The 16,656-nt window shown below is 35.0% G+C and overlaps 1 protein-coding gene across 2 annotated transcripts in view; it reads left to right on the forward strand.

The window, feature by feature from the left end:
* The window catches only part of MAP3K7CL (MAP3K7 C-terminal like), a 40,737-nt gene extending 25,737 nt beyond the window's left edge, over positions 1-15,000 (forward strand). For both annotated transcript variants that reach the window (XM_026700614.2, XM_087937541.1), the window contains 2 exons: positions 10,502-10,617; positions 12,651-15,000. In XM_026700614.2, coding sequence (XP_026556399.1) covers positions 10,502-10,617; positions 12,651-12,831 — 297 coding nt within the window. In that variant the 3' untranslated portion in view covers positions 12,832-15,000. The remainder of the gene's footprint in view (positions 1-10,501; positions 10,618-12,650) is intronic.
* Positions 15,001-16,656: the final 1,656 nt, after the last annotated feature.

The raw sequence follows: 16,656 nt of genomic DNA on the forward strand, positions 1-16,656 counted from the left end.
CTCGCACATATGTGCTAGTCGTTCCTGATTCTAGGGGGCTGTGCTCATCTCCGTTTTAAAGCCGAAGAGCCAGCACTGTCTGAAGATGTCTCTGTGGTCATGTGGCCGGCATGACTAAATGCCGAAGGCACACAGAACACTGTTACCTTCCCACCAAAGGTGATACCTATTTTTCTACTTGCATTTTTACGTGCTTTCAAACTGCTAGGTTGGCAGAAGCTGGGACAAGTAACAGGAGCTCACTCTGTTCCTCAGCACTAGGGATTCAAACCACCGAACTGCTGACATTTCTGATCGCCAATTCAGTATCTTAGCCACTGAGCCACCACGTCCCCACAAAAGTATAGAAATGTATAATTAAAAACAAATATAATCAATACAAAATCTGAGGGAACTTACAAATAACTCACAGCCCAAAATTCATATACATTGAGCTGTGCTAATAACCCATCCTTAAAGCCCCCACATTCTTAATCAGTTGAAGTTTCCAAAGGCTTTCCAAGGGCAAACCCATGTAGAGACCATTACAGCAATCTAAATGAGAAGTGACTAAAGTACTGTATGAACGACCCTAAGCAAAGCCTCTAAATATAGGAATGGGCACAACTGTTAGATAAGATGGATTTGCACATGGACCCTTTCAACAATTACATCATCTGCTCCTCGGGATCCATGAGGACTCCCAGATTGTACACCAACTCTGGGGAATGCTACTCTATCTGGAGTTATTGATAGAACAGCTCCAGAACCATGGCGCTCTGAAACTGGGAGACATTTGCTCTTGCTTGGGGTGAAATGTTCATCCCTATCTATGTCCTTATCACTTCTAGCACTGGTAAGCACTTTTACTGAGTCATTTGTACAATCCAGTACAGAGATGTATACCTGGGTATTAACAGCATGCTTGTGATGTCTCTCCCCCTACTGATAGATGATCTCACCCAGCAGCTTCATTCTCTAGGCTGCCCAGCCAAAATCTATCTCTACGCATATCCAAGTGACCTTACCCAATAGATATTTAGAATAGTCCTTGGGATGATCCAAGACAATTCTGTCCCTAAATAATAATAATTAAAAAAGCTTAGACAGAGACAGATCTTTAGACAAACAGTATGTTAACAGAATCTCTATATGGTAGTTAGGTTATAGCTATGTTTGCAATCATCGTCCCCAAAAGATGACATTTACCCATGGACATTATTATAATCTTGTGGGTCCAGAGATATTTTCTCAGAATAATTAAGATCTTCTTAAGGACCATAGTAACCAACGCTTCAGTAATGAATTCACTATTTATAAACTTAATCCAAATAATCCTGCATTTTACAAATATTCCTCTGAATTTTTCTGTTAGTTTCACTTTCTTTTTCTTGGACTGTAACAATAGAATAATCCAAATTATTGGTTTCCAAACTCCATTTTGATGGTCTTTTCTAGAACACTGTGTAACGATATAGATATTATAGATGACAGTGGATGTTCACGGTGGACATATCACAATGCATTTGTTTACCCTGTACATGTAGAAATATTGGATTGAGTTCACGTCTTAAGCAGTTGAGACTTAAAGAATTATATTTTGATCCAAAAAAATGAGCATGAGTGAAAAAGGTGCTAGTTCAAAATTTAAAACAGAATATTAATTTATAGGATTTATAATTAATGTATAATTTAAATACATATTTTGAAATAAAAATTGATAATTTGTTTTGGAATACTACTCTAATTTGCTTGTAAATAAATAATAACTATTTGGAGGATCCACTTCCAAAAGTCAGATTTACATTTCTTAATATTTTTAGGATTATTGCAGTTGATACCATAGATGTTGCTTCTGTTCAGCCCTATATTCTGAGAACACTTTTGTTTTATATTTTTGTCATGTTAATTCTGTTTCAAATATACTATGAATATAGTCTTGATGATAACTTATTTTCCACATCTTTTCATGGTAAACAGTGTTATGCAAAGTAGGGAAGAAGAACAAGAAAGTAAGCAAAAGAAAATAAAGGAATGATATAAAGAAAAGAAAAGACAGTGCAGTAGAATCTTCATTTCATGTACCATGCCCCAATTTGGTAAATTGCAAATTTAGTATTCTGAATTTGAATTCACACTTTCCCTCCCAAATAATGAACAAAGTCCATTATTTCCAAAGGATGATGAACAACGTTCATACATCTTATAGAAATGTATGTACCTTGTATAAATTTGATCAACTTTGTTTCTGTGCACTACAAATGGCCAATAAAGTTACATTTTTATGTCCAACAAAATGTAATTTTACTAACACCATATACCATATTCCTATCTCTCTATGCATGCAAGTCATCCTTTTTTTCCTATCAGATCCATCTACCACATCGCTACACACTGCTGTATGTATGTATCTGTGTTTCTCTTTTTAAGGATATTGTCAGTCTATCATAACTTTCCTGATCCCTATTCTTTCATACAGTTTTGTAATTTAATCCTCTTTCATTCACTCTATACAACCAAAGTGGGGCTGGAGGTTCATTCTCCAAGCTTGGATTGGTTTCCAAACTTTTTTTTTTACCAAGCTAGGTAACATCTTCAGTGTTGGTGTTTTTCTGCTTATAAAGGCTTCATGTAATTGGAAGATCTTGTAATGGGGAGGATCACCAGATGGAGTAATAGGTCTTGCGATTGATCAGGTTTGGTCTTGTGATTGATCAGGTGTGGGTGACATCAGGTAAGGGTCTTGTGATGAGTCAACCAAAGTGTCCCATCTTACATCAACAGTGGGGAAAAATACTTCACGATGGTTTGATCAAAATAAAAATCACTACGTAGAATGTGTTTTAAAAAATAAAAATAGGAAGAAGAACAATTATTTCTTTTCATTTTCTGGAGTTGCAAAATCTGTAGACTGAAGAAACAGTGCTGATTTTGGGGGGAAATTCTATTTATTTAAAGTGATTACAAAAATTGAAAAATACAAACCATACAATATTACAATGAAATGCATGCCAAATGCAAAATTAAAGTAAAACATGAATAGACACTAATAGAAATATACACTGCTATGAAAACGTTGCAAAAATGTGAGAACGTTTCTCTATTTTAAAAATTTTTTTTGAAACTTTCAATAAACATTATTAAAAAAACAGTTATTAAAACTTCACAAAAGCAGCACTTTTGCCACATGTATCTCTTTAGGAAGTATTCATTTCATGTCTGATGAAAAATTCTTTTCTGTGTACCCAAGTTAGAAATGGGGCCATCTTCAAAAGTCTTTCAGGCTGATGTAAACTAACCAGGAAGATTCACAGTCAGTCCCAAAGATTATTAAGCTTTATGCCATTTATTAATTTATTTTGCCATCAAATCTAGCTGACACACAACATTATTTTTTTTAAAAGTCAATTCCACCCCTTTAAATTGTGTCCAGTGGGCAACTGGAACCAAGTTTAAACAGTGTAGAAGATAAAATAAAACTCTTTGCCACCATAGTTCATAGTTCAAAGCAGTCTCAGTACAATTTCTCAGGCAAAACTTCACACTGAAACGTTTCATAAAACTATTAAACCCACTAGATGATTAGAAGAACATTGATCAGCTCCCTAAAGTTATTATAAAAACCAGAGACTTTGGTAAGAAACTTTCATATTCTGATAAGTGTTATGGAATTAACAATTAATATTTAATAACAATGTTTAAATTTAAAGACTGAACTTGGATCTAAGGGAATTATAAGCAGACATATGTTATCATCTGTATTTGTGGTCACAGGCCAATTATTAATCAAAATTGTTAGCTATTCTTTTACTGAAACTTACTAAAATAACATGCTAAAGGTTAGAGAATAATATTGTGCCATTTTTAAAACGGTCAATCTGAGTATAAATATTCTGTGCCACTCCCCGCATAGGGACTCTAAACATTTTCCTCCACAAATAGAGGGATCTAAAACAAGGGTGTGGAGATAGAAATAGTTACTCATAAAAAAGGAATGCTGGTGCTGATTAACAGGACCATAGATGAAATTAAACAAGTCCTTAGTCTTGACTCAAAACGCAGTATGGCAAGAAGTTAATGTAATCATTATAGAAATGTGTTTTACATAGTTATAGGTAGAAATAACCCATCCATCAATTTGAGTCAAAATATAGATGTCAGCCAATGAAACAAAAATATACCATCTGAATGAATTTATGAAATGATGCATATTACAGGTATGTACAAATCTTTGAGGCTTCTGATCAAAAACTTCAGGTTCCGAGCAGAGGTGGTATTCAGCAGGTTCTGACCAGTTCTGGAGAACCAGTAGTGGAAATTTTGTGTAGTTTGGAGAACCGGCAAATACCACCTCTGACTGGAGATTTTACAGTATCCTTCCCCTGCTACGCCCACCAAGCCACACCCACAGAACCAGTAGTAAAAAAAATTGAATCCCACCACTGGTTCCCAGAGCAATTTCCCCCATTTTTATTCACAGAAAAGACCCCAAGAAGCAAGTTCAGCTACACTTTACTAGAACAGTCAAATCATTTCACTTTTCTGGCTTGATTGTTTTGCATTCTTTTGCAAGCAAATCCATCTTCTGTCTGATACTCTTTTGTGGTATTAAATTGTAAAACTATTCATATTTAGAATAGAATGGAATGGAATGGAATTCTTTTTTGGCCAAGTGTGATTGGACACACAAGGAATTTGTCTTTGGTGCACATGCTCTCAGTGTACATAAAAGAAAAATAAAATACATTCATCAAGAATCATAAAATACAAAACTTAGTGATAATCATAGGTTACTAATAAGCAATCAAATCATACTAGGAAACAAATAAAACAATATAAATTGTAAAGATACGAGCAACATGGTTATAGTCATAAGTGGGAAGAGAGAGGTACTAGAAAGGATGAGAAGAATAATAGTAATACAGTCTTAATAATTTGACAGTGTTGTGGGAATTAGTTGTTTAGCGGAGTGATGGCATTCGGGAAAAAACTCCTTGTGTCTAGTTGTTCTGGTGTGCAGAGCCCTATAGCATTGTTTTGAGGGTAGAAGTTTAAACAATTTATGTCCAGGATGTGAGGGGTCTGTAGATATTTTCACAGCCCTCTTTTTGATTCGTGCAGTATAAAGGTCCTCAATAGAAGGCAGGCTGGTAGCAATTGTTTTTTCTGCAGTTCTAATTATCTGTTGAAGTCTGTGTCTGTCTTGTTTGGTTTCAGAGCCAAACCAGACAGTTATAGAGGTGCAGATGACAGGCTCAATAATTCCTCTGTAGAACAGATTTAAGAATAACATCTAGATTTAAGAAAAGAACTTACAAAACTTATAGGCAAACTTTCAGTTGTCTCTCAGCATCTGACCTGATCTAGTGATGACTCCCCTATAAATAAATCTTTGATCTTTCTTTGGTCTGTCTTGTGACATACCCATAACAGGCTTACTGTCTGAATTGGTATGTTAGGCCCCAGGGTACTTTTCTTCATGAATCTTCCTCTGGTCTCCCCCCCAAATAGAATAAAATAGAATAGAATTCTTTATTGGCCAAGTGTGTTTGGACACACAAGGAATTTGTCTTGGTGCAAATGCTCTCAGTGTTCATAAAAGAAAAGATACATTCGTTGAGTGTCAAGAATCATAAGGTACAACACTTAATGATAGCCATAGGGTACAATAAGCAATCAAATCATACTAGGAAACAGTCAATATAAATCGTAAGGATACAAGCGACAAAGTTATAGTCATACAGTCACAAGTGGGAGGGGATGAGTGATAAAGAGGGATGAGAAGATTAATAGTAATAGTAGTGCAGACTTTGTAAATAGTTGGACAGTGTTAAGGGAATTATTTGTTTAATAGAGTGATGGTGTTCGGAGAAAAACTGTTCTTGTGTCTAGTTGTTCTGGTGCGCAGTGCTCTATAGCATTGTTTTGAGGGAAGGAGTTGAAACAGTTTATGTCCGGGATATGAGAGCCTTCTTTTTGACTCATGCAGTGTACAAGTCCTCAATTGAAGGCAGGTGGGTAGTAATTGTTTTTTTCTGCAGTCCTAACTATCCTCTGAAGTCTGTGTCTGTCCTGTTGGGTTGCAGAACCAAACCAGACAGTTATGGAGGTGCAGATGATAGACTCAATAATTCCTCTGTAAGACTGTATCAGCAGCTCCTTGGGCAGTTTGAGCTTTCTGAGTTGGCACAGAAAGAACATTCTTTGTTGTGCTTTTTTGATGACGTTTTTGATGTTAGGCGTCCATTTTAGAACCTAGAAATTTGAAAGTCTCTACTGTTGATATTGTGTTGTCTAGTATTGTAAGAGGTGGTAGTATGGGAGGGTTTCTCCTAAAGTCTACCACCGTTTCTACGGTTTTGAGTGTGTTCAGTTCCAAATTGTTCCAGTTACACCATGAGGCAAGTTGTACAACCTCCCATCTGTATGCGGATTCTTCATTGTCTCAAATGAGACCAATCACTGTTGTATCATCTGCAAACTTCAGTATTTTAAATATTTTATGGACTCCACTCCACTCAAGAACAGATAAGCCTTCAGCAGTACAAAATACATGATCTATTTACTTTAGGATCACTAGATATTTTTCTGGGATTAAGCTGTAATGTTCAACATCCATCAGAACAAAGTCAGTTTTAACCAGTATTAAACCCTTAGCTTCCTACAGTCATGTCTATAGAAAGCTCCTGCCCCCAAAATGCTCTTTTTTAATCTTAATATGTTATTCTCTGGGGTTTTAAATTTCTTCCTTTAGACAACTGTGTATCTGCATTTCTCCTTTCTCCCATAAGCACCATGAGAATCTAATATGAGAATCTAAACTATCATCTATTCCTAATATATTCCTAACTCCCTAGCAGCAAAGTATAGCCTTGATAATTAGGAAAGAGCTATTTGGATATCTGCAAATACCAGCAAGACACTATGGAGGAAAGCAGTCTCGTCATAATATCCTAAATCATATAATGTATTTTATAAATTAGAAATCACATAATTTTGCTTTATAAAATATAAAGCACTTCTTTGCCAAGTAATCTAGCTTTATTTCAGGCCCCATGATGGTGGCCTTCTCTTGCCCCAGGTCATGATTTAAACCTATCACAGAACAAGATATAGAAGAGATAATAGAAGAAAACTAAGAAAATGCATTCTTATTTTAACAGCATCTTCCATTCCACACCAATTGCATTACATTAAGGTTCAGTAAAGCTGCAATACTCTTGGATTGTGCATGCTTGTGATTGTGTAGCATGATTTTTAATGCTTACTATAGAATTTCCTTGTAAAACTGCCCTCTTCCAACAGAATATTATTGTGGATCCTATCCAGTAGGTATGCAAACTAGAATTTATTTCAGCAATGTGAATCTTTTCCATATACCTTTATCTACACTATGACTACCTAATAGAAAAAAACCCAATAGTCAGCAATTGTCTGCATGTAGGTATTTATCGTACAAAAGATTTAAGAACTTAAAGCACTGTTTTTATTATTAATAATAATCCTACAACGGATCCTCAGAATAAAGTTATCATTCTATCACATCCCAAAATATTCTGTTATTGGAATGTAAAATATGTTATACATCTAAATCAATGAACCCTTCCAAGACACTGTTGACATACACAGGACACATTTGTGATGAGAAGAGCTGCTGCCTTCCTGACATTCTAGCAAAGATGTATAGCATTTCTGTCTGACATATTCAGAAGATTAAAGGTTCATTTTTAGTAGCAATAATTACACTGTGTGCCTCTAGCTGATATTTATTATTTATTAAATGTAATTTAAATTAGCACAAGACTAGAAGTTCTGTTTGAAGATAGACTGAACACTCAGAGTTGTATAGTATAGGGACTGGATTAGGAATGCAATCTCAAACTCCCACTCAGAAAGCATTTTCTGGGTAATTTGGAGCCAATCATGTATCTTAATGCCACCCATCTCATAGGACTGTTATATGGATAAAATTAAAGGGAGAAATAATATGTATATTGGCTTGAGCAAAAGGCAACAAAAGGCAACAAAAAAGAAATGGGATGATAAAAAGCTGAAAAATAGCAGGCATTACGGTATCATACTTTAGAATGTAGAAGATGTGGCCAATGATAAAACAGGTGCTTGCCAAGAATATTAAATTGTTGCAGTATGCTGAATCAGATATTAGGTTAGAGAGATACCCCTCATCCAATCAGTTTATTACACCTCAAGTCTTTCAGAGTCTTGCAAGTCTGAAGGTACTTGGAATTGTTCGTCAAGCTTTTTTCAGAATGCATTTAATACCCTTAATGTGCATCTTAATGCCTTCCCCCACCCCCTCTTTACCTTTGTCAGGTCAAGAAGAGAGCCTTAGGTGAGATTTTTTTTGACAGGTTTCAGTTCTGCCCTGGGCTCAGGTTGCTTTCATCTAACAGTAACAGTTCTGTTTGTAGTAGCAATTCCAATTATGTCTCAAGGCCATTCAGTTGATGCCTTTGTCAAATCCTGCCTCCTTTATCCTTTGGGATGTTGCTCCCTTCTTTCTGTACTTTTCGCCTTTGCACACTGCCTCTTGCTGCATTCTATTGCTTGAGCCTAATGCAGTGGTGGTATTCCAAAAAAAATTACTACCGGTTCTGTGGGCGCGGCCTGGTGGGAGTGGCGTGGCTTGGTGGGCATGGCAGGGGAAGGATACAGTAAAATCTCCATCCCCACACACTCCAGAGGAAGGATAGTATAAAATTTCCGTTCCCTCCCCACTCCTGGGGGAAGGTTACTTCAAAATTCCATTCCCTCCCCACCCCATTAACCTGCTTTCCAGTTCTGTTCTCCTGTGCAGGGCAACAAAAGAAGACCTAGCCGATTAGCTGGGACTCGGGAGGCAGAGAATAGATGGGGTTGGCAGGGTCAGTCAGAGGCAGTATTTGCCGGTTCTCCGAATGACTCAAAATTTCCACTACTGGTTCTCCAGAACTAGTCAGAACCTGCTGAATACCCCCGCTGAGCCTAAAATTTCTGTTGCTAAGCAAGACCACTGTTAAGTGAATTTTGCCCCATTTTATGACCATTCTTACATAGTTGTTAAGTGAATTACTGCAGTGGATAAATTGGTAACACGTTGTTAAGTGAATTTGGCTTCCCCATTGACTTTGCTTGCTGGAAGGTTGCAGATGATGATTGCATAACCTTGGGACACTGCAACTGTCATAAATACATGCCAGTTGCCAAGTATCCAAATATGTGAGTATGGGAATGTACAATGGTTATAACTGTGAAAAACAATAGGTCATTTTTTCAATGTTGTAACTCCAAACAGTCACTATACAAATGGTTGTAGACTGCCTGTAACTACAGTGCCACAAATTGAAGGTAAATTTCATAACCAGACCTGGCAATGGCTAAGAGCCAGAAAATTGAAGAAAAAGACAGAGCTAATTCTGACTGCACAAGACCAAGACTTAATAACAAATGCATACAAAACCAGAATTGAGAAGACTGTAATAGAGAGCAAGTGCTGTCTCTGCAAAGAAGCTGAATCAACAGTAGATCACAAAGTTAGCTCTTGCAAGAAGATTGTACAGACTGACTACAAACAATGGTATGATAAAGTAGCAGCAATAGTGCATTGGAATATCATTAAGAAACTAAATTGTTCTGGGACTTTAAAATTCAAATGGACAAGCACTCTTACACTTAACAATTGTCAATAAGAGAGACAAAAAAAGTCTGGATAGTAGCAGTATCTGGAGTAGCAGAACAGAAAAAAAAGACTGGAGGAAATACATCAAACTATAACAACAAACTTTAATTTATTATTATGTATCAAACTTGTATGCCTTCTGAATCTCAATGACTCTGGATGGATGCCATCTATTCCTGCCCTCCAGAAGCAATGAGAAGCCCATTCTGGCAGTAGGGCAAACAGAAATTATGGATTTGTCCTCACTTTTTGAGGCAGATGGGCAGTTCAAAATGTAAAAAATAAATAACATTAAAAAAATGGGAGGTTACCAGAGAACATTTGGTATCTGTACACTTAATATGACCATTTCTAAATAACAAGATACAGTGAAAGAAGAATGCTTACTTTTTAAATTAAAGACATATTTTTAAAAAACCACATGTTGAACTTTTACTCACAATGCTTCACCTAACTCGGCATACTAAATTATTAAGTACTACTTTTGAAATCTAAATTCTGTGCAACAATGTCAGGTGTGATTCTAGTAATGCATTATTTTATTCAGTTTTTCTCTTTTTTCTGTTTTTTATTGCATTGCTTCTTATTTAATATTTGTACTGGTTTATTAAATGAGGAACAAAATGCTATTTTGAATGAAGGTTAATTACTCTTTCCTGAAATAAAAAGCCAGATCATATATCTTTTTCGCAGAGAGAAGGGGAAATGTAAGCCTTTTCACAAGAGCAATATCAAATAAAGCATCCCCTCTTTGTGTTCAAATGACACCTCCATTTAAATTCTATTTCTGAAGGATCCATTTAAATACAAAATCTTAGACTTTTTTTTTCTTTGTTCATAAAGCCCCTGCCTCCCTGCCATGACTCAAAGGAATCTATGCAGGTGTTCAAACAGCATTGCCAAATAGCAGAAGAATACTATGAAGTCAAAAAAGAAATTGCACTGCTTGAAGAAAGAAAGTAAGTTTGTTTCTTCCCCTCATCTTACAAATACTAAGTTTGTCACAGAGTCATCAACTGGTGTGGTGATTTAACTAAGGTGAAATAAAAATTCAGTGCATTTGTCTCTGTGAATAGGTGAAACTTGTGCTTTGCATTGAAAGTAGCAAGAGTCATTTGTTGAGATTGACAGCTGTAGAAATGAAATAAACAAAAAAAAAACATAAAATATGTACTTTCCCAATGTGTCATGCCAAGACAGCACCTGGTCTGATTTTACTTATAGTGCAATAATTTTGAAAGTGCTTTAGAAACCTAGAGAAATGTTGGCATTCAAAGCATTAAGAATAAATTAAAATGTTACATCCAAGAACTTGGATTTACATTTGCAAATGAGAAAATTTTCATGACTTTAATTAACTAATAGAGAAACCAGTTTCCTTCAACCTGATGCTATGACGTATAGGACTGTTGGATGATTTTTGGTTATAAAAAACTAGAAGAAACCATTTAAAACAAAATATGATGTTCAATTTTCACCCATCGAAGAGGAGATATCTGGAATAAATGAAAACATGTTTCTTTTCGATAACTAGATATGAATTTGTTTCCTTTAGGAACTGATTCAGTAAATTTGTGCAGTAAATTTGAAAACAGTAAGACATATGTGATAAATATATTTAACTTACTAGTATTAGAAGGAGTCATGGTTGTTGGATGGAACCAATAATACTCTGGAGGTAGTTTACACTACTTGACTTCAAATATTGTTTTAGGTTCAGATGGCTAAAAATCTCCTTTTAGCTGTGAATTTGTTTTTCTATCTTTCTAACGTGTTCCCTGATCAGTAGGAATAAGCATTGTTGTGCAGGGAAGGCCCCATTGAACAGACAATCCTAGTCAGATGCTGGTGGAAGGTAATTCAGCATGCTTCCTCCCCTCCTTTCTCAAGTACAGTATCACAAATCCAAATACACACAGCATCCTCTATACACATACGTGCAAACGTATGAAACAGGTGAAGTCATTTGCAGGACAGCACAAAAAAAGAAGTTATGGTACTTAAATTTTTCAGTGGTTTCCTGTGTCAGGGAGCAAGTGTGTCAAGGAGCAAGGGAGAGACATAGCACAGTATTGCCTGGCTTTAGTGCTTCTCCTCTGCCTCTCTTTTTCATGGTTAACACTGGTAATAAAAATTCAGCTCTTGTTTTATTTGTATCTGATAAAGAGCTTCACTGAAAGTTTGGTTTTGAACTTATATTTCTTTATTGTTGATTTAAAAAGGGAAGAGTTATTGTAAGTATTTAACTGAAAAGATGTATTGATTGTGGAAAACTATGGCCTATAAACTGAAAAATGACTACCTATACGATGGATACAACCCATTTTCTCAAAAAGCAAAGCAAATGCTTAGGAACACTGGAATATATATATATATATATATATTAATGGCATTGTGTCTCTTAATCAGAATTTGGATAAACTCAGCATTAGATGTTTAGTTTTATCCTTTAGTATATATTAATATAGTGTATGTTAAGCTTCAAATGAGTAATTTGTTACCAATACTTATCATACTATCACTGTTGTTAATTAAAAATAGAACTTAGAACTAATGATTAAAAGATCCTTCAGACCTGTCCATAGTTGCTTTCCACTAATAACAACTGCAGCAGGGGTATCTGAAAGGGGGAGAAATCCGGAGATTATACAAAGAATGTATATAAATACTATACATACATACATGCGTACATACATATATTATGAGACAACTATTTTTTCCTTTTAATTCAAATTTACCTACAACTAACAGTGAAATTATACACAACGGATTTGTTACCAGGATGAGCATTTGATTGCTATACTGAACACACCAACTTGAGTCTTCCCAGGAAAAACATTCATGCATTTTCTAGCAATTGATCCTTTCAGAAAGCAATTCTCCCTTTTCTTCTTTAATTCATGAATCTTTGAATCCAAGCCAAGGTATCTGTGTTCATATTTAATATAATCTCGGAAAATAAAAGACACTTAATTTTTGTTTTCCTTTTCAGAAAAGAGTTGATCACTAGGCTAGATGAAGCTGAGAAAGAGAACAAGGATGCTGCACAATTAACGAAGGAGTATGCAGATCTGACAGAAGAGAACCGGACACTGAAGTTGACCCAGACACAATGTGTTGAACAGCTGGAGAAGCTTAGAATACAGTATCAAAAGAGACAGGGATCATCATAACCTGAATCAACATATCTGGGCCAATAAAAAATGCAAATCTTGAGTCTGCTGGGTAAATGGATTTTTTTTCTTTCCCTGTCTCAAAGATTCCTTCTAAAGGGTTGGAACACTTAAACTTGCAGACTACACAAGCATCTATATTTAATGTAATGCTTTCCAGCCACTAGCTAAATGTGGATATTGGATATTTTATTTCAAGTAGCATAGTTAGAGGCTTATCAGTCCCTATTATATATGCAAATGGATCAGGTTTCTGTTCTAAAGATATTTCTTTCAATTTTAAGAAGGTTTAAGTGCATTACAAACTGGTATGAGTCATCTCTGTTGGAGGGTGGATTACACTAGGTTATATGGCAGGAAGAATGTTAAAATGGTGCCTGTCTTCTCAATTTGAACCAAGAAAACTGGGAGAAAAACCAGTCTGTTATCTAGCAAGAGAGATAAAAAGGTACTCAAATATGAAAGAATATTTAAAAGTTAGCAACACTGTACCTAAATCACTTTGTCAAGCTGCAGCTAAAAAAATTACAAATAGTAACCTTCAATATATTTAATAATATTTCAGTTCTGAATAGATTCTCTTAGAATTTCAGTATAAATTGACAAGGTAATATGTACATTGTTAAACAATAAAGGGACAGATTTAAGTTGTACAACAGTATTAAAATTCTTAAAAGTAAATCCTGTTGATTTTAATGGCATTTTTAGTTTGAAATTTAGTTAGGATGCTACCCAGGCATTATTCCCAAATGAAGACTTGAGGATATTATATTTGATGTCAAGTTCAAAATGTAACAAAATTGACTACTATACATTTTTTAGAAAGAATTTGAAATTGTTACCCTTTCTGTGTATAGCATAAGTAGTCTTTTAGTTGTGATTTTATGCAAGGTCATCCCTATTAACACTTGTGCTACATACAAAAATCAACATACATTTCAAACAACATATGGTTGCGACCACCCGCTAATTAAAAGCACTGCTCAATGTGTTGTGAGAATCAGCCTGTTCCAAGAAAGTGCATATTCAAACCACATTGGATCAGTTTGTTTCCATTTCTCTTTTTTGTAAAAGTATCTTCAATACCACAAAGCAATCAGAATTATAACGGTCTGAAACTTTTTTTCAGACCAGGAAAAGCACACAATTATTTCAACAGTATAACAAAGTAATTAGTATACATTTCTATGAGAGTAAATTGATAAAATTTACAAAAGCAAATTTTATCAGTAGTTTTGTTCCATCTTCCTTTCCCATACAGTCAAATAGGGTTAAAGATTAGCTACAGAAAGAATTCTCAAAATCCTCCCCCGCCTTTCTCTGCCAGCCGAACTACGAGGACTCTATTCCACCAATGACAATTAAGTATGTCAAGACAGTCTATGAACTATTTTCTTCTGATTTGGTCATAAACTGAATTATCAATGTGGTTTACACAAAGAAGCATTACAATCATCATTGGAATAGGCAAAAAATGCCCACTGAAGAAAATATTTTTGCTAGTTTTGTTCATGGTGATGTTAAAACTTATGTTGCTGTAAAATAACCAACTTAAGAAAGTTTGTCTTTTACTTTATAAAAATCTATTGTCCTGAGGCTTCAGAAACTGTAGAAATGTAATATGATATAGTACATACGTGCATGTCAGGTACAGAAAAAGAATGTCATCATCATATCCTTCTAGAATTATAGGTTGAGGATTAGTCCAAACCAGGATTTGTATAGAAATGTATATGATTCTGAATACACGTAACTTTAAAATAAAACCAGTAGTATTAAATTAGCACATGAAGCTAGGATCAAGAATCTAGAAATTATTTGTAAAAAAAAAATAGAAAAGTAACAGAGATATGAGATGAATAATTTTATTATATGATTGTCTGTTGGAATTTCAACCCTACATACACATGACTTAAAAGTAAATTCAGGTTGGGATTTGCTTTCTGGTAATTTGTTTAGGCTTATCATGAAAAAAGTGGTTTAGTCTTACATCCACATTTTGATGAACTTTTTAGAAGAAATGGCTGATCTTAGATAAATATTTTAAATGTTTCACTTCCTTCTTTTTCTCCACATACTTGTTTTCCTTGAATCAGCAAAAATGTCTTTGTTATATTGCTGTTGTATTCGCACAGTATTTTTTTCATTAAAAATAATTTTAAAAAACAAGCTTATTCCTGAATTTCATTACTCTGCCTAAAATGTTGAACTACTCAGATTCTAGATAGGCACAGACTCTGGTAGCATCTTCAAAACTAGGCATCTTTATTGGAGTAAAAGCATCCACTTCAGTGGTGGGATTCAAATTTTTTAACTACCAGTTCTGTGGGCGTGGCTTGGTGGGCGTAGCAGGGGAAGGATACTATAAAATCTTGTCAGAGGTGGTATTTGCTGGTTCTCTGAACTACTCAAAATTTCCGCTACTGGTTCTCCAGAACTCGTCAGAACCAGCTGAATATCACCTCTGATCCACTTCATAATAAGAATAGCCTTCAAAGTCTTATCAGATCTGTATCTTTTTTGTTATCATGGACTTATAAAATTCCTCACTCCCCACACCAAGTTTTCTTTTCTCCACAGTGAAAAACATCAAATTTAGCTGAATGGACACAAATCCACAAATCTTACCAAAGCTGAGCCCAGATAGCCATCTAATAAAGTGCAGTTCTAATAATGTTGCAATCAAGTTAGTTAGTCTTTTGGATGCTATTAAAGCCAACTGAACCTCATAGTTGGCTTATACCATTGTAATATTAAATAAAATTGATAAAAATTAACGTATTTTATTATTGAACCAGCATTTAAATTCCTATTAGTTGGCTTAACGTATTGCAATAAGAAGTGGTTGGGTTTTTTGAATAAATCAGATTAAACTGCACTAAACTCTGTTATGGTTTCATATGATTTGATGCCCGCCTATATTATGGTCTTTTAATTTTTATTTGACTATATTAAATAATAACAAAATAAAAACACTGATGCATACACCATGGTATACTTTGGAGTCAGCTACAGGGGTTGGGACTGGGTGGCACAATTTTGAGCTGGTTCAGCTCCTTATTCCAAGGCCTGTGCCAATCAGTGTTGATAGGGAGAGGTACTCTCTTCACTTATTTTGGACATTTACATGAAACCCAAATGACTTAGATCTTTGAAAATGAAAGTAAGAACTACATTTCTTGCAGTTCTTACAGGAAGGAAGGAAGGAAGGAAGGAAGGAAGGAAGGAAGGAAGGAAGGAAGGAAGGAAGGAAGGAAGGAAGGAAGGAAGGAAGGAAGGAAGGAAGGAAGGATTTGTACCGGTAGTATTCACATGGGTTTAGATTTATCAAGAGTCCCACATCTGTGAAATAGTTTAGAGAGAGTTACAGTGGATCCAATGAAATCATAATGGCTGTGAAGTCTTCCTTTGAAGTGCTTTTCCTATCAGAATAATTACAGAAATTTCTTTTGCATTGTTCTGACACTGATAAAAATCAGGCACTCTCAATTGTAAAATTATAAAATAATGCACAGTTATAAAAGATAAGAATTTTTAAATGGAGTGGCTTATAAATATACCAAATATGTAATGAGCTCAGAACTACCATGATGCATGCAGCTGAACAAACAAAATGACTATTTCAGTTTGAACCTTGGAGCTTCTCATCTATTTATGCACTTTCCTATTTTAAGGGTTGCCATTATTTAATATCAAACTGGAGCAACTAAATCTTAAAGTTAAACAAGCTAGAAAGGCATTGAATAAGAACAAAATAAGGGCTGCCTCTCTTTAAAAAGAAAAATGTTTCTTATATAGTAAACAATGCTTCATTATTAAAAAAAA

This window comes from Pseudonaja textilis, chromosome 7 (assembly GCF_049901715.1).
Source record: "Pseudonaja textilis isolate UNSWEBS1 chromosome 7, rPseTex1.2, whole genome shotgun sequence".
NCBI lineage: Eukaryota > Metazoa > Chordata > Lepidosauria > Squamata > Elapidae > Pseudonaja > Pseudonaja textilis.